The sequence below is a fragment of the Equus asinus genome, chromosome 8 (assembly GCF_041296235.1).
Source record: "Equus asinus isolate D_3611 breed Donkey chromosome 8, EquAss-T2T_v2, whole genome shotgun sequence".
NCBI classification, from domain to species: Eukaryota; Metazoa; Chordata; class Mammalia; order Perissodactyla; family Equidae; genus Equus; species Equus asinus.
In genome coordinates, this window is record NC_091797.1 from 97,949,817 (window position 1) to 97,975,757 (window position 25,941).

A 25,941-nucleotide genomic window follows, 5' to 3' on the forward strand; every position below is an offset into this window, starting at 1 on the left:
TCCCCTTTACCTTCTCCCCTGCTCTTCCTCTGGCCCTGCTGGACCCAGGTTCAGACCTACCTGAGCCCTTGTGTGCAGAGCAGGGGTTCCTTCCTCCAGGGTCTCCACTGGGGGAGGAGGGGCTGAGCAGGGCTGAGGAGGAGACAGAGAAGGGAGGGTGCAATGGAGGGTGGAGCAGGTCCACAAGGACCACTGTGCCAACAGCATGTGCTCAGAGGACACTACAACCAGCTCCAGGGGATCCAGCCCTGTCTGGTTCTCAGGTCCCTCAACAGGCAGAGGCGCCCCCTGCAGCACCCCGTCCCCAGCCTGAGGCTCACCCCTCTGCTGCCGTTCGCTGGAACCCAGGCCTCTCTCTTAAGCTCTGGATCCCCATTTCTGGCAACCTGCTAGACGGCCCCCGACATGGCCCACAGGGACATGGGATTCTGGGAGTCTGACCTGGAGGCATCATCTCCCTCTAAGGGCTGCCTCATGGCAGGGGGGCCTCTTTCCCATCAGAAGCTGGGCCCAGCGCTTGTCCCCCTCTTTCCCACATCTCCCTCCTCCATCGCACCTCCTGCAGAGAGCTCAGGCTGCCTGCTCCTCCTTCTCACTCCCCTCCTCTAGGCCTGTGCTCCTGCTACCTCCTCCTCTCTGGTGCTTCCTGCCCACCTGTTCCCAGGTGATCTTTCTACCCCAGAAACGTGCCCATGTCCCTCCTGCTTTAAACCCGTCAGCAGCGCCCCTCTGGATGAATCCAGGCTTAGCAGTGTGTCATTCACAGCACGCCCTCAGGATCTGGGCTCTGCCAGCCTCCCTTTTCCCTCCCGCTCTGAAATCCATCCTCTCCCTCCAAGCTGCCTGGAAGTCTCCGTGCACACGGGGCAGTTTCTCCCTCTGCCTTGCTCCTGCTGCTCTTCTTGCTGAAATGCCCAGCTCTGCTCACCTCACCTGAGAGGCTCAGCTCAGGGGCTCTATCCCCATGTGACCTTTACCCCCAGGAGAGCTGGTGCACACTCTCTCCTTGCACGCATCACACTGCATTTTTGTGATGTTCCTTTTCCTCTCCTCCCCACAATGGGTGATCCCTTTATGGGCAGGAGTGTGTCTTGTGTGTCTCGGTCTCTGTTCCCTGTACAGAACCAGGCATTGGGTGGGCCTCAGCCAGCATCCACCCCCTTCCTCTCTCCTGGCCCTGCAGCCTCACCCAGGGCATTCTGTCCCATGGAGACACTTCTGAGTGGAGGCGGTGGGGCCGTCCTCGGCCATGTCAGCAGAGATGAGGAATCCCTGCTTCCCTCTCACGCTGCTCTCCCGGCCTCCCTAGGCTCAGCTGCTCTCAGCATCATGCATGTGTTTCTCAGGTGTCCGCTTTGGTGTCCTCCAGTCTGTGCAGGGGGACCCAGTGTCTGCCCAGGAACTGCTGTGAGAGCTTTTCCTAAACCCCACCTCGGTCCTCCCAGCAGCCCTGTGAGGCATCATTTAAGGGAGGGAGTGGGGATTGGACACCTAGAGTGTCCTGCCCAGATGTGTGGTGTGGCCGAGTCCGCGTTCCAGCCCAGGCCTGAATGTGGGTCCTGACGCCCCTCCGGCCCCACTCCTGCTCTGACTGGGGTGCCGCTCTGGCCTCTCCTCGGACCCCTGCCTGGGTTCTTCGCTGGCTGAGAGAGAATAGCTGGCTCAGGGGCACGATGCTCTCTGTTCACTGATGTTTGGATTTGCAGGTCCAGCACTTGCAAGGCCGCCCCTCCTCTGCCCGCACTGCCTGCAGGGGGATCCTGGTCCTGGAAGAGTCACTGTGTGGCTGTGAGGGAGATCAGGACCCCTGTCACTCAACTTTGCCTTTTTAATGTAGAAAAATGTCATTCTTTTCTGAGGCAGTTAAACACTGAGGAGAGAATCTCCAAATACGAATTATTAAAAGAAAGTCTAGTCCCAAATCACTGCTTATTCCAACCCTGATTCACTTCAGTCCAGACCTGAGTCAAAGCCTCTCCAGAGACCTGTCTTCACAGCTCCAACCCTCAGGCTCGGGACACCTGGTATCGAACGTCCTCATTTCCTTCTCCCTTCTCCCTGCCTCATCTCTGCGGCTCCACAGCCAGAGATGAGCTTGCCTTGACCACGTCCCTCTACTCTGAGAAGGCCGCTCAGCACTGGACTCCATCAGTCTAACACAAACGGAATACGTGAAATTGTCCTGCAACAGTACATGCTTGTTCAATACGATGTACGGTTCATGTAAAACCCTTCCCAGGACTCAGCCTTGTGTCTGTGTGAAACGGGGCTAGTACCTTCCAGCCAGGGTCACTGTGAGACAGGATGAGATGACAGACCCACGGAAAGGGCCTGTGCAGAGATAGACTCAGTGCTGGTTCTCTTTCCCCAACCTCTGTGGTTTTCATTTCCTGTTGAGGAACAACATTTATGCTGCAAAGTGCACATGGATTAAGGGCAGAGCCTGGTGAATTTTCACAAAGTGCACAGACCTATGTAACCAGTCTCCAGAAGCCCCCTGAGCCCCTGCCCTTCTCTATTTTAATAGTTTGCGGAGTAATGACATTGTCATCCAGAGGAGAGAAGCTGTCCTAAGGAGCTTCTTCGACACCCTGTGTTAGTAAAAGAAGTCAAGTTCTCAGAAAGTGACAATGTGCCGCCTGGTCCTGGGTCTCTCCTGAGGATGTCCAGGTGAGCAGAGAGTTTGATGACCTCGCCAGCTCAGTGAAGGTCACTCTTCCAGGGCTTTGCATAAAGACTGCTGCCCACAGAGTGGATCACAGAACAGAGTTGCTGCCAGCCTTCAGCCCGTCCCCACCAGCGTCTGTCCCTAAATGACTGTGGAGTGTGGCTTCCTCATCTTCCATCGGCCACTTCAACTTCCACATGGAAGGTTCTGGACCTCACTGTGCCTTGTTACCATCTGAGTGTGTACTGAGCCCCCGTGTCAACTTGGTGTAGTCCTAGGGAGCTGGCCTTCATGATGACACAGACACCTGTACCCTCCTCAGCCCCCATGGTCCCTGCACTAACCTGGGCCATCCTCTGCTCTCTCTCGTTTGGTGAATTCACTCATGGGTGAATTGTATGGTATGTGAATTATATCTAAAGCTGTTACCAAAAAGAACCCATATTTTTTTATCCAAATTCAGTCAAAAAAGTATATGAATGTATATCCACAGAAAAAAGACCAAAAATCCCCCAGCGTATTAATATTTATCTCTAGATTGTGTTTATATATTTTATTTTCTTCCTATTTTTCTGCATTTTCCACACTTTCTACACTAAGTATGTATTATTTTAGAATCAGAAAAATAAATAGTACTTAACAACACAACGTGATACAGGCTACAATTCAGTCATGTGTATGGCATGGTTGGAGCCCTGAGGAAGGAGGGTGCTACAGACTGAATTTTATCCCCAGAAAATTCATATCTTGAAGCCCTACCCCAATGTGACTCTATTTGGATACAGGAAGTAATTAAGTTTAAATGAGGTCATGAGGGTGGGCCCTGACCCAAGAAGATTAGTATCCTTATCAGAAGAAACACCAGAAAGCTTGCTCTCTCCCCCTCGCCCATGTGAGCACAGCAAGAAGGCAGCCCTCTGTGGGCCAGGAGGAGAGGCCTCACCAGAAATCAGTCTTCCCGAACCTGGATCTGGGACTCCTGGCCTCCAGAAGTATGAGATATCAACTGAGGAAAAATCCACATTTCAAATAGCAGATATTTATCTGGGCAGTTAGAATTATAACTCAGGGGACACAGATCCAGGCAGAAACCCAAAACGTGTTCTGAGGAAAACAAGGACATAAGGGTTTATAAAGGCAAAAAGAGAAAAATTACACAGGTCATTTTGCAAAATTTGTGATTGGCGCTGGCAACAACTATTACATCTTGGCTATATGTGATCACTTGCTAAGGCCATCTCTAAGGCAGGAAGATCTTATCTTTGAGAGTGAGCGTATTTCTTGAAAGAAGGTCAAGATGACAACAGAGAAGCACAGCTCAAAAGTTACCTTCCCTCTGGTAGAGATGTGGCATGCCTGTCTGAGCCCCATTTCCTTAATGGCCTCCCAGCTCCATTTTAGAATCCTTGGTGTATGTTACTCCATTTTGTTCTCACTGTCCACATTTCCCCTTCTGATCAAGATCTTGCAGCAGAAAGCATCTCGGACCAACTGTTTGATATAATGATATTGCCCTCATTGCTAGAAATGTTCTTTTCTGGGAAGTCATGTCACTTGTTGGGGGAAGCCACGTGCTCAATCATCATAGGAGTAACACAGTCAGAGGCTCTGGCCACATCTGAGCAACAAGGAGGTGGTGAGGAATGAGTCTTAGGCACGGTCTCTATCTGGAAAAGCATCAAGTCCTTCGGAGTTGAAAGATTGGTTGATCATTTCAAATTGCTGAGCAATCATTATTCTGGAGGTAGAGACAGACACACAGCATTGAGAAATGCAAGTCATTCATAGCATGAAGGTGACAAAGATCATACAAATCAGGACGATAATCATTAGTATAACTTGGAGCAGATCTGAGGCAGTAGTAGCATAAGAAGCTTAAATACAAGCACACATAGCACAATTCTAATAATCATCATAAACAATATCTGAAGTCCCTATCTCATCCAAGCACCTACACCAAGAGGCCAGATGAAAACATCGACAGGGAACAAGTGGGTGTCATTAAAAGACATTGAACTGGAGACACCCTGTGCTATTTTTATTATTTTTCCAAGTTCTAACTCAATGTCACCAGAAGAGTTGATGCAGGTACAAAAGGGGGTGTTGGCTACAACACAGATGCCACTCTGTTCTGCAAGGAGATAACTGAATGCCATTCAATTACCTAATATGACCCTGACTAGGGGATCAGGAATTGTTGTTGTTGAACTAAGGCTCAAGTGGTAGAATTTGCCAGTGTAGCTATGGTTTTAGGGATAAACTTTTTATCAACTTGTCACCATGGACAACATCAACGCAAGGGACAAAGCCTTTGGCAATGGTAATCAATGGAGAGTAGATGGGGTGTAAAATGTGGTCTCTAAGTCTCACCTAGACATACAAGATTATGGTTGGGTTTCTCCTTTAACAAGAACTTGAAAAGGAATATTATGATATCCTAAAGGAATTATCCTGCCGTATGCCAGCTGTCTAGACATTCAAAAGCCCATGGTTCTCTGTAGGTGGAAGGTGTGCCCAAAAGGGGACACCTAGAATACAATGTCTTCTAGTTCTGTGGCAATGTCAGTGGTCAGGGGCACTTGGTAAGGTCCTTTCCAATGGGGCTGAGGGCTGTCCTCTGATGATGCTTCCAGAATATCCAGTCACCAGGCTCTAGACTGTGACCAACAGGATCCTTTAAATTGGGATCCAGGAAAGCATCTTTAACCTGTTGATGATGGGCTGAGAATAAGACAGTAGAGACTCACAGCAGCTGGTCACACTCACATAAGACAACAGGGGAGCAGCAGAAGGTTGTACAGCAACAGACACTGATCTGCTGGTGACTGTCGCATGTGGAGTTATTCCATGTTTTCCAAAGAGGGGACTGCCAACAGTCAGCAAGGCCGAAGGCAATACCTTAGGCCAGGGGAGTCCAGTCCACAGTATATACTGAACCTCAAGATAATTAACAAGACCAGAATCTAATGTTTACAAGGATGCAAACAGAATTTTCCTCTCTACAAATATCCTCAAATTTTTTTTGGTCAAAGATAATCACAGTAAAACTAACTTGTTTATATTAAAACTTGGCCTGATTATTTATACTAGTGAAAATAAGAATACTCACTGAGAGTTTCTGAATTCTGGAGGGATCAGACAGGGAGAAAAGATAAATGTTTCATCTTTGTTCACAAAGGCATGTCCTACCAAACTGTCGATGGCTTAAGAGAAAAGATTTCTTTAAATCTGGAAAAATAAAACATTAGACCATCTTTCTCAGCTCATGTAGTCCCAGGTAATTTACTATTTCTTCTGCTTAAATCCAGTTTTTCCATTAGTTTTCTCGACTTTGCCTGATGACTGAGGATGATCAGAACAGTGAAATTCCAAGTTTGAAAGGTTTGCATTAAGGTTCGTATGATTTGCCCAGTGAAGCAGGTGCTGCGATCACTGGGGATTGTGGAAGGTACCTCCAAAGTGGGAAGCATGTGTTCTAGCAGTTTGTCTGCCATTGTGAGGGCATCAGCTTTGTGGGAAGGGAAAGGCTTTAACCCATCCTGAAACCACAGACAGCAACAAGAACATATTGATGAGCCACAGGAAGTGGCAGCTGAATGAAGTCCAGCTGCAGGTGCTCAAAGGACCCCGAGGAAGAAGTTCTGAGGCCTCTGGGACAGAATAGTTTTTCCTAATGTTGGTGAAGGAACGTAAACACTGAAAAATGGGTTTTTCCAGAGAGCTGGCAAGAGCCAGCAGCCGTCTTGGGTTTTCCATTGTCCTGACTGTTTGTTGAATTTACAGCCATTGTTCACCCTCCTTAATTTCCCTGAGTCAGGAGCAGACTGTTGCTGTGTTACAAGGACATCAGGATGGCAAAAGTCTGGCAGTGAGAGGCCATTTTTTTTTTTTGCAAAAGAAGCAGAATGGACTTCATCCACACGTGTCACAACCTTTATAGACTCTGTTGTTGCTGCCTTTGCAGGAAAGTCAGCTACGGTGCTTTCCTGATATTTACTGTGAGCCTCAATTTTCATGACAGACAGCATTTTATTCCAGGACACAGTAGACTTCCAGGAATTTCACATAATTTCTGGAACACTTATAACTTGTACTTATAAAGACATAACATAAAAAAGGCTGTTATTCCTTTTTTGACAATGCTTCCCATGTAATTTAACATGTCAAATAAGTCTAATTAGTTTACTATCTCTAGGTCAAAAAAAGACTTTATTTAGAATTTGATTTGGGGGAACTTTGTCGAAAAATATCAAAAACGTTTTAAAACATTTGATCAAAAAAATCACAGATTTTTATGAAACAATACTTCATTATCTATTTAACCAAAGTGACAAAGAGATTTTAAAGGGCAACAGAGAGAGTTACATAGTTCTGAGCAAAACCCAGCTTTTCTATGTAATGAAAGACTTGATAAAGATAAAACACAGAATTTCTGTTACCTAGGCAGATTACATTAAAGATAAAGAAACATTGTTTACAATTTCTTATTAAGAGCAGACCAATAATCTGAGAAGACTTTGTCCCTTAATAAAGAGAAAAACCAAATTCTAATTTTGTACCAGTGTACTTTTGATATTAAAATTCATTTTTAAATAAATTCTTTTTAATCTTACCCAGCTTGACCACACAACACAATTTCTTCTTAAAGATTCCTTTTTCATAAACCTTCTGCAGCTTTCTATGTCTATGCAGGTTTTGTTCTTTTTCTTTCTTATTTTTGAACAATCATTTATTTTAGGAAAAAATCACTTTCTAATTTTCCTTTAACAAAAATGCATCTTCATTCTTCATACCTTCTCTTACTGAAAACACATACCCTACTTTCCTTGTCTACTCTTCATATATAGTAATTTTCTTAATTTCAAAAACTTACAAAGTTTATCTTAAAAAAAATGATGCAAGGCAGTTGTTAGAGAAAAATTACAGATCTTACTCTTAGAGGATAGCATAATTGCCTACGCACCACATTAAGTGAGTATAAACTCCTTCCACATGATATAAACCATACCCTTCCTGGAAATTACAGGGTGAGACTCACTCGTGGCCACAGGTTCATGCTGACATTGCTCTGCTAGACTGGGAATGACAGAAAAGGCAGAGGCCACAAGATCCCGACATTCCTGCTGAAAAGGGTTGCTCTAGGTTGAGCAGGCAGAAGAAAGATTTGAAAGATGGAACAACTTCTAAGCTGATGGCAGAGCTATAAATATCTCGGAAGCCACCACCCGAATTCTCAGTCTCACATGCAGTTCTAAGAAATGGGGGAAGTTCTTTTAAATACAGATGCTGCCTGGCTGTCAATCTAAAAAGACAAGGCAACAAGGTGGGAGGCTGTCAGAGAGAGATTCCAGCCTGTCATTGAGGAGTCATCGCTGTGCGTGTGCAGGACAGAAAGGGTGGGTGATCTCGTGTGGGCCTCTCCATCTGGCACATGGACCCTTCTGTTGCTCAGTTTACTGTGGTTTAAGAGCAGTGGCTTTCAGAGCATCCCATAGCAAGAAGGACAGTGTATATCATGGTCCAGCACACACTTACATAAATAAAGCCATATATGTAACTGAAATAATTTAATAACTGACATGTATTTCCTATTTTCGGTATATGCCATACATGTATTCTATTTTTCATTTTATGAAACTATTTTATTTTATTTATATATAATAAATACATTGGTCTATGTATTATTGATATTGAAATATATATAACACATAAAATATGTATAATACATAAAAATTGAAGATAAACATTATCCATTTATCTATTTTGGTAAATGTAGACATCATGCAAATTTTTTAAGTAAATGTTAATTTACCAATGGTCTGTGACCACAGTTTGAAAGATGAGAAGTGACAGTGAATCCTTGCATAGTAGGAGAAAGTTCCACTGCTTCTCACCTGACTAAGGGGCGCCTGCTGCTCTGCCCGCGTTCTCTCAGCATCAACGCACACAGTGTGCACAGAGTTAATTTACACTCATTACTCTAAGTTTTCTGGCCTTTTCTCTGGTTCATTTGTATTCCCAGCTCTTCCTCCAAATTGTTTTAAAACTATTTATAATGTTTGCTTTCCATCAAAAACTAGGAGGCAGGCAACTGTGACCTGTCTATCACATAGTAGCATCTGTAGTAGATTAGCAAACCCACAGACACGTTTCATAATTTCCAGGAGCATATGTCTCATTACAGCAAATTTTTCATGTGGCACAAAACATGTCTATTGATAACCCAAATAGACAGAGAGGCAATTGTGTCTCTAAAGAAAAGTTAGAAAGCCAAAACTAGACAAACTTATGTTTGGCAATCAGTCTCAGCATACCGTCCTACCCGAAATGGTTTAGACACTCAATGAATATCTATTTCATTTAACTTACTATAAACTTTTCTCTTATTTACATTTCTTTCAATGCTTGTTTTTAAGATATGTTTGGATTAGGCAGTAAATAGTTAACCATCACCCCAAGTCATTCCTCCTGCAGACAAATTCTGCAGCAGAAACAGCAAGAGCCCACTCAGCCAGTGGACCCAGGGAGAAAAGTTGTACATTTGCTTTACATTCAATACTGATGACTCTGAGGACATGTCTGTTTCTACGAAACCAACAAACTTGAACAATTTTTCATCATGGATTATCTCAGACCACTTGAACTTGAAAAACATTTGGGTTAGTTTCTATATTTCTGAGAGTTTTAGGAATGCTTAATTTATAGAAATGTTTAATTTTGGCAATACCATCCAGAGGTAGAAATCTCTCATATATAGAGAGAGACAGACAGACATACATAGACACACACATAGACACACAGAGATCTTTAAAGATGTTAGCCACGTCTCAGATACAAAACTGAAAAGAAGACTTGGATCCAAATTGTGTTTCTGGCAGAGGGACTAAATTAAGGTTACCTGCCCAGGTAGCCAAAGGTTTTTACTAAAGATTTCTCTTTTTTTTGCATGTTGTGAGGATACTTTTGAGAGCTGTGTTGAAGCACGTTTGTCTTTTGGAAGCTCCTGCATAGCAACCGAAGTGCACATTTCATTCTCTCTGAGGGGTTGGAATCCTCTCTTTCAAGGGGGACCCTTAAGGTGGACGGATCTGAAACAAAGCTTCCCCAGAGCAGCCATTACCATTCCAAATTATCCCAGAAGTTCACCCATTTCCACTTGCTTAGTTTTAGATCTCTTATTTTCTAACCATGCATGCAAATGAACTAATTCAAGTATTTCAAATGAGCCCCATTAGGGCAAAGAAAGTTTTAAATCATCCTTGGGCAAAATGGGTCCATTGAGGTAAAAATTTACAAGAAGAGGGACCATATTCTTTAAACATAAATCCAGCTGGGGTTCCCAAAGGAAGTTGACTATTTATGGCTGTTCTAGAACAATTGTTCCCCATAATTTAGAGGGGGCTATTCTCAGATGACCAAGGCAGGAGGGTCTATGTCTTGGGTCAGGTGTGTGCTGCCTGTGAGGACCACTTCCCAGGGTGTCACCAATGGGCCGTTGATCTCTTTTACGTGTCTCAGAGATTCCTGAGCAGCAAGTGGTGGCAGGTTGCTCAAGGTCCTAGGATGACCAATCCTTCATCTGTGCCTTCAGGATAAGCTTATCAAGTTCCTCTGACCCGAAACAGGGTGTGTTCTTCATTGCAAGGCCCTGTGAGATCACTGCACATCATGGACAGAGTCCCAACACTTCTGCTGGATTTCCAGTTACTGAGAAACAACCCAAAAAGGGTCGGAAGGAGCAATGTGTCTTACCTTCGGAGTAGGAGGACCCCCATTTGGACAAGAGGAGAAACTACGAGGTCTGCGTTGGTTATGAAGAACAGCTGAATTTTGAATTGTAAGAGAATGTGGCTGCTTGAATAAAATGAAAATCTACTAGAGCTCCAATAACACTCACCAAGAAATGTCCTTACACCTGAATTCTCCGCCTAGTTAAGGTGAGGACGGAATCCTCCCTCCAAAGGACAGAACCAGTTAGTCCTCCCAAATAAAATCTGCTCTGAACATCAACCGAAAATAGGAGCTTCAGATCCCGGAGAACTTACTGCTGGAGCTCTGAGGCTCACCAACGGAAACACGAGACAACAAAGCTGTCTTGGAGGTGCCTTCCACGTGTCCATGCCAGCACCAGGGTCCGCGCTCAGTTGCTCTGGATCTGCCGACTACACCAAAAAATATCAACTGAGGAAAAATTCACTACATTCAAATAGCAGATATTTATTTGGGCAATTAGAATTACAATTTGGGAGACACAGATTCAGGCAGAAACCCAAAATGTGTTCCAAGGAAGACAAAGGAGGCAAGGGTTTGTAAAGGCAAAAAGAGAAAAATTACACAGCTAGTTTTGAAAATCTGTGATTGGAGCTGGCAACAACTGTTACTTCCTGGCCATACGTGATCAGTTGCCAAGGCCATTTCTAAGGCAGAAAGTTCTTATCTATAGGAGTCAGCACATTTCTAGAAACAAGGTCAAGATGACAACAGTGAAACACAGTGCAAAAGTTATATTCCTGGGGCTGGTCAGGTGGTATAGTGGTTAAGTTCATGCACTCTGCTCTGCTGCCCAGGTTCACCACACCGGATCTTGGACATGAACCCACACACGGCTCATCAAGGCACACTGTGGCGGTGCTCACGAACAAAATAGAGGAAGATCGGCAACAGATGTCAGCTCAGGGCCAATCTATCTCACCAAAAAAAAAAAAGTGACATTCCCTCTGGTAGAGAGTGGCGTGCCTGCATGAGCCCCGTTTCCTTAATGGCCGCCCAACTCCACATTAGCAGCCTTGACAGATGTGACTCCATTTTGTCCACAGAGAAAATAAAATTCTGGTGTTTAGGCCACCGGGTCCGTGTCATTTCGTCATGGCAGCCAAGCTGACTGAGAGGAAGGACCCACTCTCCCGGCACACGGGCAGGGAGGGTTTCTCCCGTGTCCCTGGCTCTCTGCTGACCTCCTCCGTCCCCTGCTTCCCGCCGCCAAAGCCGTCTTTCTACGGCAGACCTGGCGGCACCGTCCAGAGGCTCCCCAAGGCCCGCCTGCTGTGTCCCCGTGCAGGGGTCGGTCCCCACTGTCCTTAGGGCGGAGGAGAAGTTAAGGGTCCGCGTGAACACCCACTGCGGAGTCGCAGCACCGGGCGCTGCGCTCAGGCGCTGAGCGGGCTCCGCCTGGATCCCCTCCCCCGCTTTTTCCGGAAGGATCCACACACTGGATCCTTAGGCAGCTTCAGTCCATCTCGACGGAACGGAGGCATCGGGGATTGTTCCAAAGTCCTCCAACAGGGACACCCAGCTCTTGGGGGTGGCACGGCTGCGGGGCACCCTCTCCCCGTCCCTGGAATCCCAGCCCTCCTTCAAAAAGCAATCAGATCGCGCTGGTTCCGGGCGCTGGGTGGGAAAGGCTCTCCTGCACCAGGAAAGAGCAGCACAAGGTCGGGGCTTAGGTACTCGGTAACGTCCTGTGCGCCACCCAGGGGGCGCTGCGGCCGCTCCAACCAAAGCTTCCAGAACGCACGGAACGCCCAAGGCCCCCCTCACCTTGCGCGACCCCCAGCCTTCCCGCTAAACCCGCATCCAATCAGAAAGCGCCACACTCCGCGGGTCGAGCAACAGCCAATGGAAAGCGGGATTCCGCGCTCTGGACCAATGGCCGCGGGGCAGCAGGCGCATATCTCCTAGCGCGCCGGGCGGGTGAGGTCGAGGAGCAGCGGCGGCGGGGAGCTCGCCTTGTGGGGCTGGTGCGATGGGGACCCAGGGCCCTGTTCCCTGGGGACGCCCAGGCGGGAGGGGACGGAGCCGCTTCTTGGGGCAGCGGGGACAGGCCTGGGAGTGTCGGGCCAGGGCCGCAGGGCGTAGGCGGGGAGCGGGGCCGGAGAGCGCGGGAGGCCCGGTCCGCGACGGAACGTTCTCGAAGCTCCGGGAGCTGTGTGTGGGGTCACGTCTAAGGGGATTGGTCACGTAGAAATTCAGACTGAGACGCTCCAGAGACAGGCACTTTCAAGCAACACGTGAACATAAATAGCGCGTGGAGTCTGAATCCTCCGCCAGCGGTTCCTTCAAGTGAACGCGCGTCCCACGGAAAAGCAGCGGGTCCAGCGGCGACTCCACACCCGCCCCGCGCTTCCCGACAGCGGCTTCCAGCTGCGCACGGGGCTCCGTCTGCGCCTCCATCTGTCCAGCTCTGTCTCCAGGGAGGGACGGAACATGCTGACGATCTTTCCTGCCTCATCAAGGACGTGCGTAAGTGAAACTGGCCTTTTCTTTCTTCTGTTCACTCTGAGCGCTGAGGGTGAGGAGTCCGGTGACCACAGGTACAGTCCGGTGCCACCACCTTGATCTGGGCTCAGGCGCCAGCAGTCGTGTCCACCTTTGATTGTGCACCGTCAGTGGGAACGTCAGCGCAGTGAAGGGACTAGGAACCGCCCAGTCCTGCTATGAAACGCTTGTCCCTCCACGCGCCCTGGAGAGGTCTGTGGACCCCCAGCGCCTGGGGACTCCACTGTGGTCACTCTGAGGACCGGGGCTGGGTAGGGGCTCAGGAGAAACGGGGGGTCGTTCCCAGGAGGGAGCTCAGCTTCACTGTAAAGGAAGGAAGGAGGAGAGCGACGGTCTGCTTGCAGGTTTGGGGGCAGGAAGGTGAATCTTCCGGGTAGGAAGGGAACAAGGTCATTTTCCAAGAATGTGAAGAGAGAAGTTGGTCTGGAGTTGGACAGAGGAAGTTTCAAGTAATTTTTTCAGAGAGCAGATACAGCTGACTAAAGAAATGTAAATGTGAATGATCCAGGTGAGGCTGGCGGTGAATTTATAATTAAGGCTTTCTGTTGAAAGCTAGGAATGATTTTCCCGATATCTCTGGTTAGCATCCTGGTTAGATCATGAGATGGCAGTGGCCTTGCAGACCACCTGGCTCCCAGGCCCCCATTTTGTAAATGCAGAATTTGGGGGATTTCCCAGGTCACAGAGCTGACGCTGATCCCACAGGGGTGACAGAGTCGAAGGCCACATCAGGCCTCCTGGGAAACACATTCTGTGAACTACAGGGTGTCTGGATTTAAGAAAGGCAAAATGAATAATATGCGTTTGAAAATGTGTGGTTGGCTGGATCCCAAAGCTCTTCCCAGGGAGTTGGTGAACTTTTCCTCTGGAGGAGTGAGCTCCTTGTCATTGGAGAAGTTCTTTCTGGAACTGAATGCTTCCTTCCGGGATGCTGTGGGGGATTGCTGCATTGTGTCCATCTTTGATGCCCTGATGACTCTGAGATTTGCTGCTTGTATAACAGACCACAGGACTTCAAGTTCTGGGGACTGTGCATTAGAATTTAGGGTGGGCAGCACACCTCCAGTTTCATTTGCTTTCCTCTCTGTATTTGTAAGGATGCTGTGTCTACAAGTGAACAAGTGGTTCGTGTCTGTACACTTAGGTTCCCAGCAGGAGAGAGATGGTACATTCAGAATAGGTACATTGAGGAGAACCTTTAAAAGGTACCATTTACAAAGGAATGGGCAGAATTTCAGGAAACCACAAAGGGCAGCGCAGCATCCCAGCATTTGAGATGTCTGGGAGACATCGCCTCCTAGGCGTGAAGGGGTGAGGGGAGGGAGTGGTCACTGGAAGTGGACAGGGTCGCTTTAGGAGGAGCACTGCCTGCTGAAAGTTGCTCCTTGATAAGCGGCCCCCGGCAACCCATGGCAGGTGGGCAGGGAGGCAGCCCAGGAGGGGGCACCCTGCCCGCACTTTCTCTGCCCCTGGCTAAAGCACCCGGACGTCGGAGGGCAAGGAAGCCCTTTGAGGCAGTCCACTTGGGGCAGCCCCCGGGGCCCAGACTGGATGGAGAAGCACAGAGTGGAGACCTAGAGGGAGCTGGGAGACAGACACACAGGGGCCGCCGGCACCTGGGCCACAGTGACCTGTGTCCTAGTCCACTTTCCTTCCCCGACTCGATCACTGTTTACCTTGTTCCCTGGTCAGGACACAATCAAAACTGCTGTAGTCTTCAGAGAATTATGTGACTAGCCATAATGTGAAGTTTAGTTGACATGACATGGCTTCCAAGTTACAAAATAACCTAACTTTCCTATAGTGGCAAACACTTAGGTCCTGGGCTGACTCTGGTGCTTAGTAGCAGGGTGGGTTAGAGCATGTCAGTTTCACATAAAATGGTCACATAAGCCTTGTGTGAAATAAGGTTTGAGAAAACCGTAGACATTCTGAAGCACATATGTATGTTTTGCATGCCATAGAGGGACGACTGCCTTGAAGACGAGGGTCTCACATTTATGTTCTGGTTCGAAGTGTGAGTGCATCTCTATCCACGTGGGGCAGGCAGGGGTCCAGATCGGAGATGCCTGCTGGGAATGGTACTGCCTTGATCTTGGAATTCATCTGATGGTCAGATGCCAAGTGACAAAACCATCAGCAGGGGGGATGACTCGTTCAACACGTTCTCCAGCGAGACTGGGACTGGGAAGCGTGTGCCCAGAGCAGTGTTTGTGGACCTGGACCCCACCGTGTCGGTAGGTACATGGACACTCGAGGCGGCTGTCATGGGAGTGTGGGAGAGCCTTGCTAAAGCCCCCCATGTGTTCCTTGGATCCCCCTGCAGAAGGGACGGATGTACAAGTGTATGCCCATGGTCACGTTAGGTGACACACTGGAAGGTTAGTGCCTGAAATGTCCGTGGGACTCAGGCACCTAATTCAGAAAAACCTGCTGTGAGGTTGGCCAGCACTGAGATGGGCTGGGGGTGGAGTCACTTGTGGCCTCCTTGGCCCGGTCAGGTGGTTGTGTAGACCCTGTCTGTAGGGCACCCGGGCACCGGTCCCTCCTTAGTGCTGTGTGCTCCCTCAGGCTGGGGCACTAGTCTTGACCTGAATCTTAGACATAGAAAGCTCAGTGTAGAATATTCATTGGGTTCCTCCAGATTAGAAGTCTGAGGTAGTTTCCAAGGAAAGCTGTAAAGAAAGCACCTTTCGGTGGCCACCAGGGGATGACAAAATGTCACCCTGAAGCCTGTGAGACCCAGGCCACATAGGGTGGCTGATGGGACTGCCCAGCAACAGTCATGCCTGGGACTGTCTAGCGTGTAAGGGATCTTTAAATTCCACCCTTGGCTGTAGCTTTGGGGATGGAAGAAACACGCACGTGTAGAGTTGTCTGTGTGTGGGTGTGAGGCTCTCCTCCCTTCTTGGGGACCCGGTCACACTGGCATTTGTCCTGCAAGTTGACTCCTCTTTCCTAGAGCCATCGGGTGCAGTTGTGGTCTGTGTATTACACAGAGACGTTTCCTGTGAGACACCGATGCTGCTGACCTACAAGGAACAACATGTGCTTGGTAGAAGGGGACAGTCCCGAATCTGTCCACCCTGGTGAGTTAACAACAGGCCTTAAAGACTCACGACACCTGTGTCCTCTTTGTAGATGAAGTGTGCACAGGGACCCACAGGCAGCTCTTCCACCCGGAGCAGCTGATCACTGGGAAGGAAGACACAGCCAATAATTACCCCTGAGGCCATTGCCCCATCAGCAAGGAGATCATCGACCTGGTCCTGGACTGGGTCTACAAACTGGTAAGAGTGCCAAGAAGGCCTCCTATGGACGCTGTCCTGGACAGGAGTGTAGGCCTTAGATTGTGACGAGGAGGATATTTTGGCAAAATGGAGGCCTTAATCACGAGTCCACAGTCTTACCCTCCAGTGTGGCTGTGGTGCATGCATACATCTTTACCGTCTGTCTGCTTTGCCTCTAAGTGCCATGCATGTTCACTGTGGAGGGTGTGAATCTCGTGATCTTGCAGAGGAAGAGAAGTGACCGGGGCTGGTTGGAGGTTGCGCTGTGTCTTCTGCCCACGCTGGCCCTGTTCTCTGCTTTCTCTCAGGCGGGTCTGTGCGGGACTGCAGGGCTTCCTCATCTTCCACAGCTCCGTGGGCAGTCCCGGCTCTGGGTTTGCATCTCTGCTCACAGAGCACCTCTCGGTGGACTATGGCAAGAGGTCCAAGCTCAGACTTGCCATTTCCCCACCCCCCCGGGTTTCCATGGCCGTGGTGGAGCCCTCCAACTCCATGCTGGCCACCTGCATGACCCTGGAAGATGTTGATTGTGCCTTCATGGTGGACAACGAGGTCATCTACAACATATGTCATCACAACCTGGATATCAAGCTGCTGCTGTACACCAGCCTCAGTCATCTGATCAGGCAGATCGGGTCCTCCATCACAGCTTCCTTGTAATTTGACAGGGCCCTGAACAGGGACTTGACAGACTTCCAGACCAAGCTGCTCCTGTACCCCCTCATCACTTCCCCTGGCCACCTGCACCCCGGTCATCTCAGCTGAGAGGGTCTACTATGAGCAGCTGTCCGTGGCCAAGATCACCAATGCCTGCTTCAAGCCAGCCAGCCAGAGGGTCAAGTGTGACACTCACCATGGCAAGTACATGACCTGCCGCATGTTTTACAGGGGGGGACGTGGTCCCAAAAGGCGTCAACACGGCCATCGCCACCATTAAGACCAAGCGCACCATCCAGTTTGTAGATTGAGGCCCAATTGGAGCTAAGGTAGGAGTGGGTGATGGGGAGTGGGCCGACCCGTTAGCAAGCAGCAGACCCTGCCATGGAATGCGGCCCCTTTCAGAGAATCCCCTGTTCCTTGCAGCTCGGCTCTTGGCTGTTACTTAGGGACCCAGCGTGATCATCTATTCAGGGGCATCTTTAACTTCCCTCCTGAGTCGTCACACTAGAGATCTGTGGGGAGAGTATTCTTAGTTAACAGAATAGAAAAATTTTAGAGGATTTTTGTTCCTTTTTTGGCTGGTAGAATCAGTGTGGGAAATGTAGGTTGGACTGAGAAATGGAGGCATTTTCCCGGCATTTTGGTAATTCGTGCAGATATCTGAAATGGGGGAATTCCTATAAACCGACTACTGTCCCTAAATCTTACTTCATTCCATAACTGTGTAGAAACTACATCCAACTTAAATGTTCTCTGCAGTCTTGGATTTAAAGAAAAATTATCATGGATCTTTCTGTGAGGAAAATGGCAACATCTTTATTTCCATCTTGGTAAGCCTAGAAATTCTGGCCCGAGTTTGCCTCAGACCACAGTTTCCCCCCTTCCATTGGACACGGGATGGAAACCCTGCCGTCGCTCTCCAGCTTTGTCCATCCTCGGTCACTGAACCCTGGGGATCCTCTCCCTCGGGACTGTGCCTCCCTGAATCTTTTCATGCCTCCTCTGCCTGCTCAGGCCCTCCCTGCTTCTGCTGGGCCCGCTGCGGGGGTTCTGCACTGGGCCTTCCTCCTCTGGGCCTCCTCTGGTTCAGGGTCAGCATGGTGGGTGGCCCAGCCACCTGGTTCTGTAAATGCGTTTTCTGTGGACACAGCATAGCTGCTCATGGGAGGATTGCTGTGGCTGCTTTTGCTGCAAGGACAGAACTGAGGGGCTGCAACAGAGGCCACGTGGCCTACCCAGCCTAGACCATGTAGTGTCTCGCCCTCTCCAGACAATGTTTGCTGACCTGGGCCCCAGCTGACCCCGTGTGCTGCTGCCAAAACCTCTGGTCATGTTATCCCTTGGTCTGAAACTTGGAATGCCTCCCCTTTGTCCCAGCCCTGGAATGTCACCTCCTTCCTCCTACTTGGAACACACGTAGGCCACCTCCTGGTGCAGTGGGAGCAGCAGTCCTAGGACCTCTGACAGTGTCCTGTCCTCCTGCTCTGCACAGCCTGGCTCGTTGGTGGGAAAGCAGTTGGTGGGAAACGATCTTCCCTCGTGATATAGCCACAGTTGTGTTCTCTAAGTCTGTCAGGGTGGAAGAGGTTTCAGCCACAGAAAATAATCGCCATCCTGTTGATGCCTGTGGAGATAATAGCGTATGAAGAATCCGGGGCAGTGTACTTTTCAGAAAGAAGACAGTCCTGTCACCTGGGCTCCTGTCACATGTCTCAGTTGCTGGGACACAGCCCTTCAGGCAGCTTGGGACCCAGTCAGGGTGGCTGACTCCGGGGCTCCTCTGTCCCTGTTTTTCTTGTCTGGGGACCAGCTCCCTGCTCTCCTGGCTCCTTGCCTGGTACCATGAAGGCTCAGGGACTGCAGGGTGAACCGAGTCTTCTCCCGGGTCGCCAGAGGGGACCTATGTCTTCTGTTCCCGTGATGCTGCCACCATTTCTGGGTTTGACAGAAGCTTCACAGAGCACTTTCTTCCCCTTCTCTGGCAGGTGGGCATCAACTACCAGCTCCTCACTGTCGTCCCAGGGGAGACCTGGCCACGGTGCAGCAGGCCATGTGCATGCGGAGCAACTCCGCCACCATCACCAAGGCCTGGGCCCGCCTGGACCGTAAGTTCGGTCTCACGTACGCACAGTGAGCCTTTGTGCACTGGGACGTGGGGAAGGCATGGAGGAAGGAGAGCTCTCTGAGGCCCGGGAGGACCTGGCAGCTCTGGAGAAAGACTACGAAGAGGTGGGTATGGACTCCATGGAAGCTGAGGCCAAAGCAGAGGAAGAGCACTGAGTGGGAGTGCGGCTGGCAGCCCTCCCTGTGTGTCCTCCCCCCACTGTAACATTACAGGACATGCTTCCCTATTAAAGTGGCTGTGTTCAACCTCTGTCTGTCGTGGTGCTCGGCTGGGACACACTCGTCTGTGCAAAGGAGTGGGTGGGACCCCAGAGCTGGATGGGCCACATGGAAGTCTGGTCCGGGCTGCACAGGGCTGCGCAGCTGGAGTGGGCACACTGCCACCCGCTTCTGTGAGGAGCCACTGGCACGTGACACGACCCGGGGCAAAATAGTGTTTCCAATGCAAGGTTTCAAAGAACAAAGATTTACTACATTCTAGGAAAACTGAGTTACACTTTTCAATTGAATTTGCATTTTTCAGGCTCCTCCATTGATGGGACATGTGGACTAAAGCATAAAAGCTTAGAACTAGAACTTTAAAACCTGAGGTCTGTGGAAGGAGGGGTATCCACAAAAATCCCTGAAACTGTCAGTCAAATATGTAAGGTCAGGACCTTTTGGGGGGGAAAAGAGTTTTATTGGATTCTCCACAGCATTTACGACCCACAGGTTAGAAGCTGTAGGTGACAACACAATTCATCCTTGTCCTCACTGTCCGCAGTCTCAGTAAAAGCATTATAAGTTTCACTTTAAGCAAAACGTGCTGACGTGTTTATAAAAGACCCAGGAACATGGGTATTTTGTCTCAGACCCGAATCTGAGGTCGCCGAGGGGGAGGTCACTGGTCTCAGTCACTTGGTTAGTTCAGCTGTAGCATAACCAGGACCAGGACACAGAACGAATTCTAAATCTTTGTGCCTTAACATCTTCAGAAGGCGATAGAGAACATCATGAACGGACCCTCAGGTTTTCACAAAGCTTTATTACCAACTGGAGGAAGGCACACAGAGCCCCTGCGAGGGGCAGGGGAGCCCACAGCAGGGCAGTGGGAGGCATCTCTGCCCCTCTCAGGGGCCCCTCCGAGGGGGGCTCTTCCCCATCCCCCCCACCAGCAGCCTGGCAGCAATGGGCTGGCAGGACATCCTCTGGCCGGATCCTTCCCGGCCGCCGCGTTCTGCCACTGCCTGGCCTCCACCGAGAGCACTGCTGCCTTTGTTTCTCTCTGAGCAGACAAGGGACAGTGTCATCAGGAACCAGGGCAAGCTGCACAGTCACCGCGCACCTGCTGTGTTTGTGTTCACTGAGCAACATTTACGTCAAGTACATTTCTGTCACGGTCCTTTCAGTGGGGACCCTATGGCAGCCCTGAGTCCTGAGGCTGAGCCTGGCCTGTCTCTTGGACAGACAGCACCTCCAAGAGGAGTCCTTGGCTGAGTGCAGGAGCCCTTCCGAGGACAGAGGCCATGCCAGGAGCCATGGGGAAAGTTCTGGAGGTCAATTTTGGGGAAGGGAAACTCGGCCTGTTGACTCCTGCCCTGGGGAGCGCACGCAGTCCGGCCCTGGCCGCCAGCAGCACAGGAGGGCTCACGCGTAATTTTAAATTTTTTAGTAGCCACATCAAAAAGTAACAAGAAACAGGAAATTAATTTAAATAATCTGTTTTAATTAACCCCAAATATCCAACATATTATCACTTCAACATGGGATCAGTATAAGAATCATGCGTGAGGTGTGATGTTCCCTCTGTGCCCAGGCCTCTGCACCCAGGCACATGGCGGGTGCCCACATGCCCAGCGCCTCTCACCATACCAGCCTGGGGCCTGTGACTCCTGCATCGCACAGCGAAGCTGCATGCGAAGCCCATGGCTTCCGCGCACCACGTTCATCCCCCACGTCCTGGAGGGACATCTTTTAAGACGTAGTTTCCTGAACTTCAACAGGGAGCACTCCACTGAATTTCTTTCCTCAGTGACCCACGTCCCCCCATGACAAGCATTCCCCCTCGGTGCTTCCGGGGTCTTCTGCTTCCCCCTTTTCTGCGGGAAAATGCAGAAAAGAGAGAGCTGGTCGGTGACATTCCCCACGGGCCACCTCGATGGCCAGGAGTCAGGAACCCAGACAGAGTCAAGCTCCTCAGTGGGCTCCAGCCCACGGCCTGGAGCAGGTGCACACCCTGATTCTGTGGGAAACCTAAGGCCAGTGACTGCCCACAGCCCCAAACCCCTTGTCCTCCTAGGCCACCACAGTCCCCACAGTTGGGCCACTCTGACAACTCTTTATTTTCTCCACCCCAGATCCTGCCATCAATGAGACAGCTGGAAGGTCTCTGTGCATAGATGCTGCGACAGGGGCCTCAGAGATCTGTCTTGTCTGCTGGCCTCGGCCTCTTGGCCACAGTGCATTCCTGGCATGGCCCCTCATCTGATACTCCCCTCCCCCTCCTCCCCATCAAACCCCTCCCCAGGCTGCCCTCTACCTGACCAGGCATCTCCCCAGGGCCCCCGTGTCCTGGTATCCTGGCCACTGGCCACCCAGCCCAGCAGGACCCAAGGCCTGAGCACTTGAGCAGAAAAGGACCCTGTGGAGCCCAGCACTCCACTCTTGTGCCCCTGATCGGGGTTTCCTCCCTACCTCTCTCAGAGCCCCCTCTGACCTCCCAACCCCTCTATGCCAGTGCTCCCAGCGCCATTCCCACAGCACCCCTCCTGACTCTCCACTCTCTCCCTTTTCCCGCACCCCCAGCTCAGGCCCCACTGCCACCAATGGCCTGGATCCACTGGATCCATGCTCTGCCCTGCCTCCCCGCCTGCCCTTCCTCTCGCAGCCACCTCCCCACCTCCTGCCTGCAGGGCTGCAGGGCAAGGACACTGCAGCTGGCACCCAGGGCCCCCCAGCCTGCTCAACCTTTACTGCTCCAGCAAGGCCAGCTGCACTGGCCTCCTCCCATCTGTTACTGTCGGTTTGTCTAGCCATCTCCCTCCCTGGACCAAGAGCATGTCCACCTCACAGTCCCACTGCGCCCCCAGTGCTAGAGCTGGCCTGGCACCCAGAATCCTCAGTGAGTGAGCGCCAACACCCCTCGAGGGAGGAGGGCTCTGTTCCCGGTTTCTCCTTCCTTCTGGAAACTCACCCATCGATTCCTCAGCTCAGCCGCTAGTCCACCCACCCCTCCCCTGACCTGCCCCCTGGCCCTGCCCCACTCCTCCCTGGCCCGAGCTCCAGATGGCACCTGGAAGTTCCAGGTGGGCGACATGGGGAGGGGCGGGAAGGAGGGTGAAGCCAGAGCACAGGTGGGATCTCAGCCCTCCCTCACACATCCCTGGAAACACCTGGAATGTACTCTCAGCTCAGGAACCAAGCAGAAAAGAGTCACGGTTTGTGCTCAGGCTGCCCACCCACGTGGCCAACAACATCTCAGAGGCCGAGGTGTTTCCCACACCCAGGGCTTTGTTCTGCACAGCACACCATGCTGCCCCTTCCCTGCCCCTCAGTCAGCTGTCCTCCTCTGGGCTGGGGACACCTCTACAGAGCCGAGTCTCACCCAGCTGAGTTAGCCTCCAGGGGGCACGGGTGTTGATCCTGTTCCAGAAGGACTGCAGGTTGTCTCTAATAAAGCGAGCCCTGAAATTCTGTCCTCGGTCTCTAAGCTGATGGCAGGGATGGCCCACAGGGTCCTGCCCTTGCTGCTCGAAGCTGCTCTGGTTTTCTGGGGACCACAGCAGTTTCCATGGAAACAAGAGAGGGCACCAACCCCCAGAGATAAACCAATAAACACAACCTGTAAAAGGAGAGAACGGGCAGCAAGAGAACTGGAGGGACCCAGGGGCCCAGGAGAGAGGCAAGTGCAGGCCGTGGAGCAGAACCACAGAGGCTGCAGGCCTGGGGCCCAGGAAAAGGAGGGGCCTGCGGAGGCTCCAGTTCTTGGCAAAAAGAGGCCCTGGAGGTCAGAGAGACACAGAGAGAGCAGACAGAGCGTGGGTCAGTGAGGAGGCCTGCACTCGAGTACCCAGGGCCACACAGGACAGGGGACGTGGGGACCCAGGGCCCTGGCTCTCCCACCCACAGCGGCCCAGCCTGTCCTCCACCCACAGGTCAGCCCTTCTCCGGGTGTCTGAGAGAGCCCCATGCTTCTGGCCAAGCAGCCAGCCAGGGGGTTTGGCTGCAAGTCAGAGGGTTTCTGATAGCACCTGGGAGCAGAAGGGACACATGGGGAGGAGGCAGTTGGAGCTGCACCATGACACCTTGTCACCAGCACCTGTTCATGCCCCAGTCATGGCCCTCGAGAGTGAGGAGGCCCCTCACACCTGAGCCCAGTGCTCTTCCACTCCGGCCTCTGAACCCTGAGTGTCCAGGGCAGCCAGGGGCTGCCACGCTCACTCCCATCCCACGCCCCACCACCCGAGGAGGGAAGCTCATCTGGCCAGACTCCAGAGCAGGACTTGGGGCCAGTGGAGTACAGGTGAGGGGGTGGCAGGAAGGCCTCTGCCTGCCCAGCTCCCTGAGGCCAGATAAACTATGAGCACAGGCACCAAAGCAGTCTTATTCTCGGGTTTGTGGAACGAAGGCAGTAGTGCAGATGGGAGGAGAGGCTGGGGCAGCAAATGTCCCAGATGAGGCCCAGCCTACTCGGCCTCCCGGGGGCACCTGCTCTGCGTCCACCTGATCCGCAGGTTCTCTCTCCAGGGCGCAGCCAGGCCGAAGCTGGCAACTGGAGCCCAAGGGGCCAGCCCTTGGATGGCCCAGCGGGCCCTGGGACAAGACGGACGGAAAGGCCTGTCCACTGAGGGCCAAGGCCACCCCGTGCCCGGCGCTGCCCCCTCCCTACCGCTGCCACCTAGCTGCCCGGGCCACAGGGGCGGGCGGGGAGCACCGGGCCCAACTCTGACCTCTTGACTCAGGCAGGCTCGATGGGGGCAGACACGGCCACAGGGGCCTGGGGCACGATCGGCAGCCTCTGCTCGGCACACGGACGGAGCATCTGGAGGACGGCGAGGGGTGCCACGTGCAGCATCAGCAGGGCCACTGGGATCCTGCAGAGACAGACGCCGTGCGCAGGGAGCCCTCCTTGCCCAGGCCAGGCGGCTCAGCGACAGCGGGCGGGCGTGGTCGCCTCCCTCAAGACCCAACTCTGCCCTGGGCCTCTGGGACTCCAACAAGGGCAGGGGGAGGAAAGCAAAGTGTTTGGGGTCATCGAGCTCGCAGCCCCGCCCACGCCGGATCTTTGAACACGGCGGGGTCGATGGCGCCCCCAGCCGCCTGCGCAGCCAGTCCGGCTCCATCTCCTGGGCGTTCAGCGCCTTCTTCCGGCGCAGCGCGAGCTTCTGCAGGGTCCCCTCCACCCCCAGCCGCCACCATCTGAGCGGCCGTGGGAAGGTGCGCGCCCCGCCCGGCCCCTGGCCCCTGGCCCCTGGCCCGTGGCCCCCAGCCCATGGCCCCAGCCCTGGCGCCGCCGACCCCGCCCCACCGGGGGCGTCCAGAGCGCGGTCTACCGGCCCCGTCGTCGGTTCCGTTCCTGGCAGCGCTGCCGCCTGGTCTCCCGCAGCCCGATCCCGGAGGGCAGCGACGGCGCGTCTCCCCTCGGCGGTTCGGTCCACAGACATCTCCGTGCCGGCCGGTGTGTTAGGTGCGGGGGGAAACGTGGAGACCTCAGAGACCCGCTCCTTGGCGATCAGGCCTTCCCTGCTGGGCTGCTTCGGTCGTTCTCGCTTAGGTAGCAGCACCCAGCGCAGTGTCTGGCATACAGTGGGCGCTCAATAAATAGTTGCCGGAGAAAGGACCATCAATGTAATTGCTCTCCGCGGGCTCCCCACTAGGGCACAAGCCTCCATGGCCGCAATAAATGGCCTCGCATCGCACACACGCAGTCCTTGCCGTGGATACAGCGCGTGAGCTCAGGCCAAGAGGCGCAGCTACCCCCACTACGCACGCGTATTCACAGGTGGAATCCACACACCCGGCCGACATCGTTCTGCGCAAGGTCTTTTTGAGTTAGCGCGCAAAGCTTGGGGAGCCTTTCTAGCTCGGCCAGGGGGCGTGGCTCCTGGCGCATGTTGATAGCAACATCTCGGCGCCCGGAAGCCCAGTGGCGGCCTCAGTGCCTGAGGCGTGCGACGCTGTGGACCCCACAGGTGAGTGGCGGGAGCCGCGCGCGGGACAGTCCCGCGTCCTAGCGGCCTCCCCGAACCTCCACCGGAGCCGTCTCCGCTCCTCCGCGAGCCCCGGGCCGGCCGGGCGGCGCCCTCCTGCCACCTTCCTGTCGCCTCCCGCGCCCGCCCCGGCGGTGCTCGGTTACCGCGCGGTGAACGGGCCGGAGGAAGGGAGCTCCGATTAAAGTGGAGCCTCGGGTCAGCCAGCGGTGTGGCCCTCGAGCCCTCCTCCCCGCGTGGCTCGAGTTCTCCGAGCCTCAGTTTCCCCATCTGTAGGAGGGGCCCCCATGCTCACCTCACAGGACGCCAGTGAGCCGGAGCGGGAGCAGAGCGGCCGCGGGGACGCTTGGCGCGATCCTGGCCTGCATGTCCACGTGTTTCTCTGTGTCTGTGAATGTGATGGTTACGGTGCAGGTCAGGCCTCCGTAGGCCAGTGCTCAGAGGTGGGGATCAGTAAAACATTTGACAAGGAGTGTATGAGACACGCCGCAGAGACGCTAGCGGAGCAGTACCTTTGCGGGAAACTCCTCAGTGACTTTAACCAAGTCTTGGCAGCGCTGAGCAAAGGGCGCGTTTACAGAGTCAGCTTTCAGGCTAAGCCTAGAAGACAGAACAAATCGAAAAGATCAGGAGCATATTCGCTTTGCAGCTTTTGCTGATATTGTGGCTCGAGTCAAAACAGAAACCCAAGTGCTGGGCAGGAGTCAGACACGCACCACTGGCCTGATTAACCTAG

The 25,941-nt window shown here is 52.2% G+C and overlaps 2 protein-coding genes, 1 long non-coding RNA gene and 1 pseudogene across 10 annotated transcripts in view; 2 read left to right on the forward strand and 2 right to left on the reverse strand.

The window, feature by feature from the left end:
- Nucleotides 1-3,215: 3,215 nt before the first annotated feature.
- LOC139045958 (uncharacterized) lies at nt 3,216-8,158 on the reverse strand. Its single transcript, XR_011505494.1, has 3 exons — nt 7,707-8,158; nt 5,778-5,896; nt 3,216-4,406 (listed from the first exon to the last, which is right to left on the reverse strand). It is a non-coding gene; the product is annotated as an uncharacterized lncRNA (long non-coding RNA).
- A 4,240-nt stretch (nt 8,159-12,398) lies between these two features.
- LOC106826192 (tubulin alpha-3 chain-like) lies at nt 12,399-19,538 on the forward strand (annotated as a pseudogene).
- Nucleotides 19,539-20,701: 1,163 nt separating this feature from the next.
- LOC123287904 (uncharacterized) lies at nt 20,702-24,687 on the reverse strand. Of its 8 annotated transcripts, none has more exons than XR_011505498.1 (4): nt 24,549-24,687; nt 23,946-24,089; nt 22,601-22,837; nt 20,702-21,095 (listed from the first exon to the last, which is right to left on the reverse strand). XR_011505498.1 is itself a non-coding variant. In XM_070516521.1 (3 exons), exons 1-2 carry the CDS (start codon nt 24,657-24,659, stop codon nt 22,610-22,612), a joined length of 942 nt encoding a protein of 313 aa, XP_070372622.1. In that variant the 3' UTR covers nt 20,702-21,095; nt 22,601-22,609. The 8 variants fall into 8 exon arrangements, 5 of the variants coding, with proteins under 5 accessions (XP_070372622.1, XP_070372618.1, XP_070372619.1 ...); XR_006531304.2 differs by having other exon boundaries at nt 22,601-22,996; XR_011505497.1 differs by having other exon boundaries at nt 20,702-22,996.
- Nucleotides 24,688-25,051: 364 nt separating this feature from the next.
- The window catches only part of LOC106826200 (cationic amino acid transporter 4-like), a 30,718-nt gene continuing 29,828 nt past the window's right edge, over nt 25,052-25,941 (forward strand). The window contains exon 1 of the mRNA XM_070516513.1: nt 25,052-25,187. The gene's annotated coding sequence lies outside the window, so the exon portion shown is untranslated. The remainder of the gene's footprint in view (nt 25,188-25,941) is intronic.

Bases quoted from the DNA above. Each gene is read 5' to 3' on its own strand.
- LOC123287904 (XM_070516517.1), bottom strand. From the start codon at position 24,659: ATGTCTGTGGACCGAACCGCCGAGGGGAGACGCGCCGTCGCTGCCCTC. The intron at 22,997-23,945 runs GTCAGAGTTGGG...TCTGACCTCCAG, and splicing joins GAGCCTGCCTGAGTCAAGAG to GGCCTCTTTTTGCCAAGAAC. The intron at 21,096-22,837 runs GTTGTGTTTATT...ATTTTCCCGCAG, and splicing joins CCCGTTCTCTCCTTTTACAG to AAAAGGGGGAAGCAGAAGAC.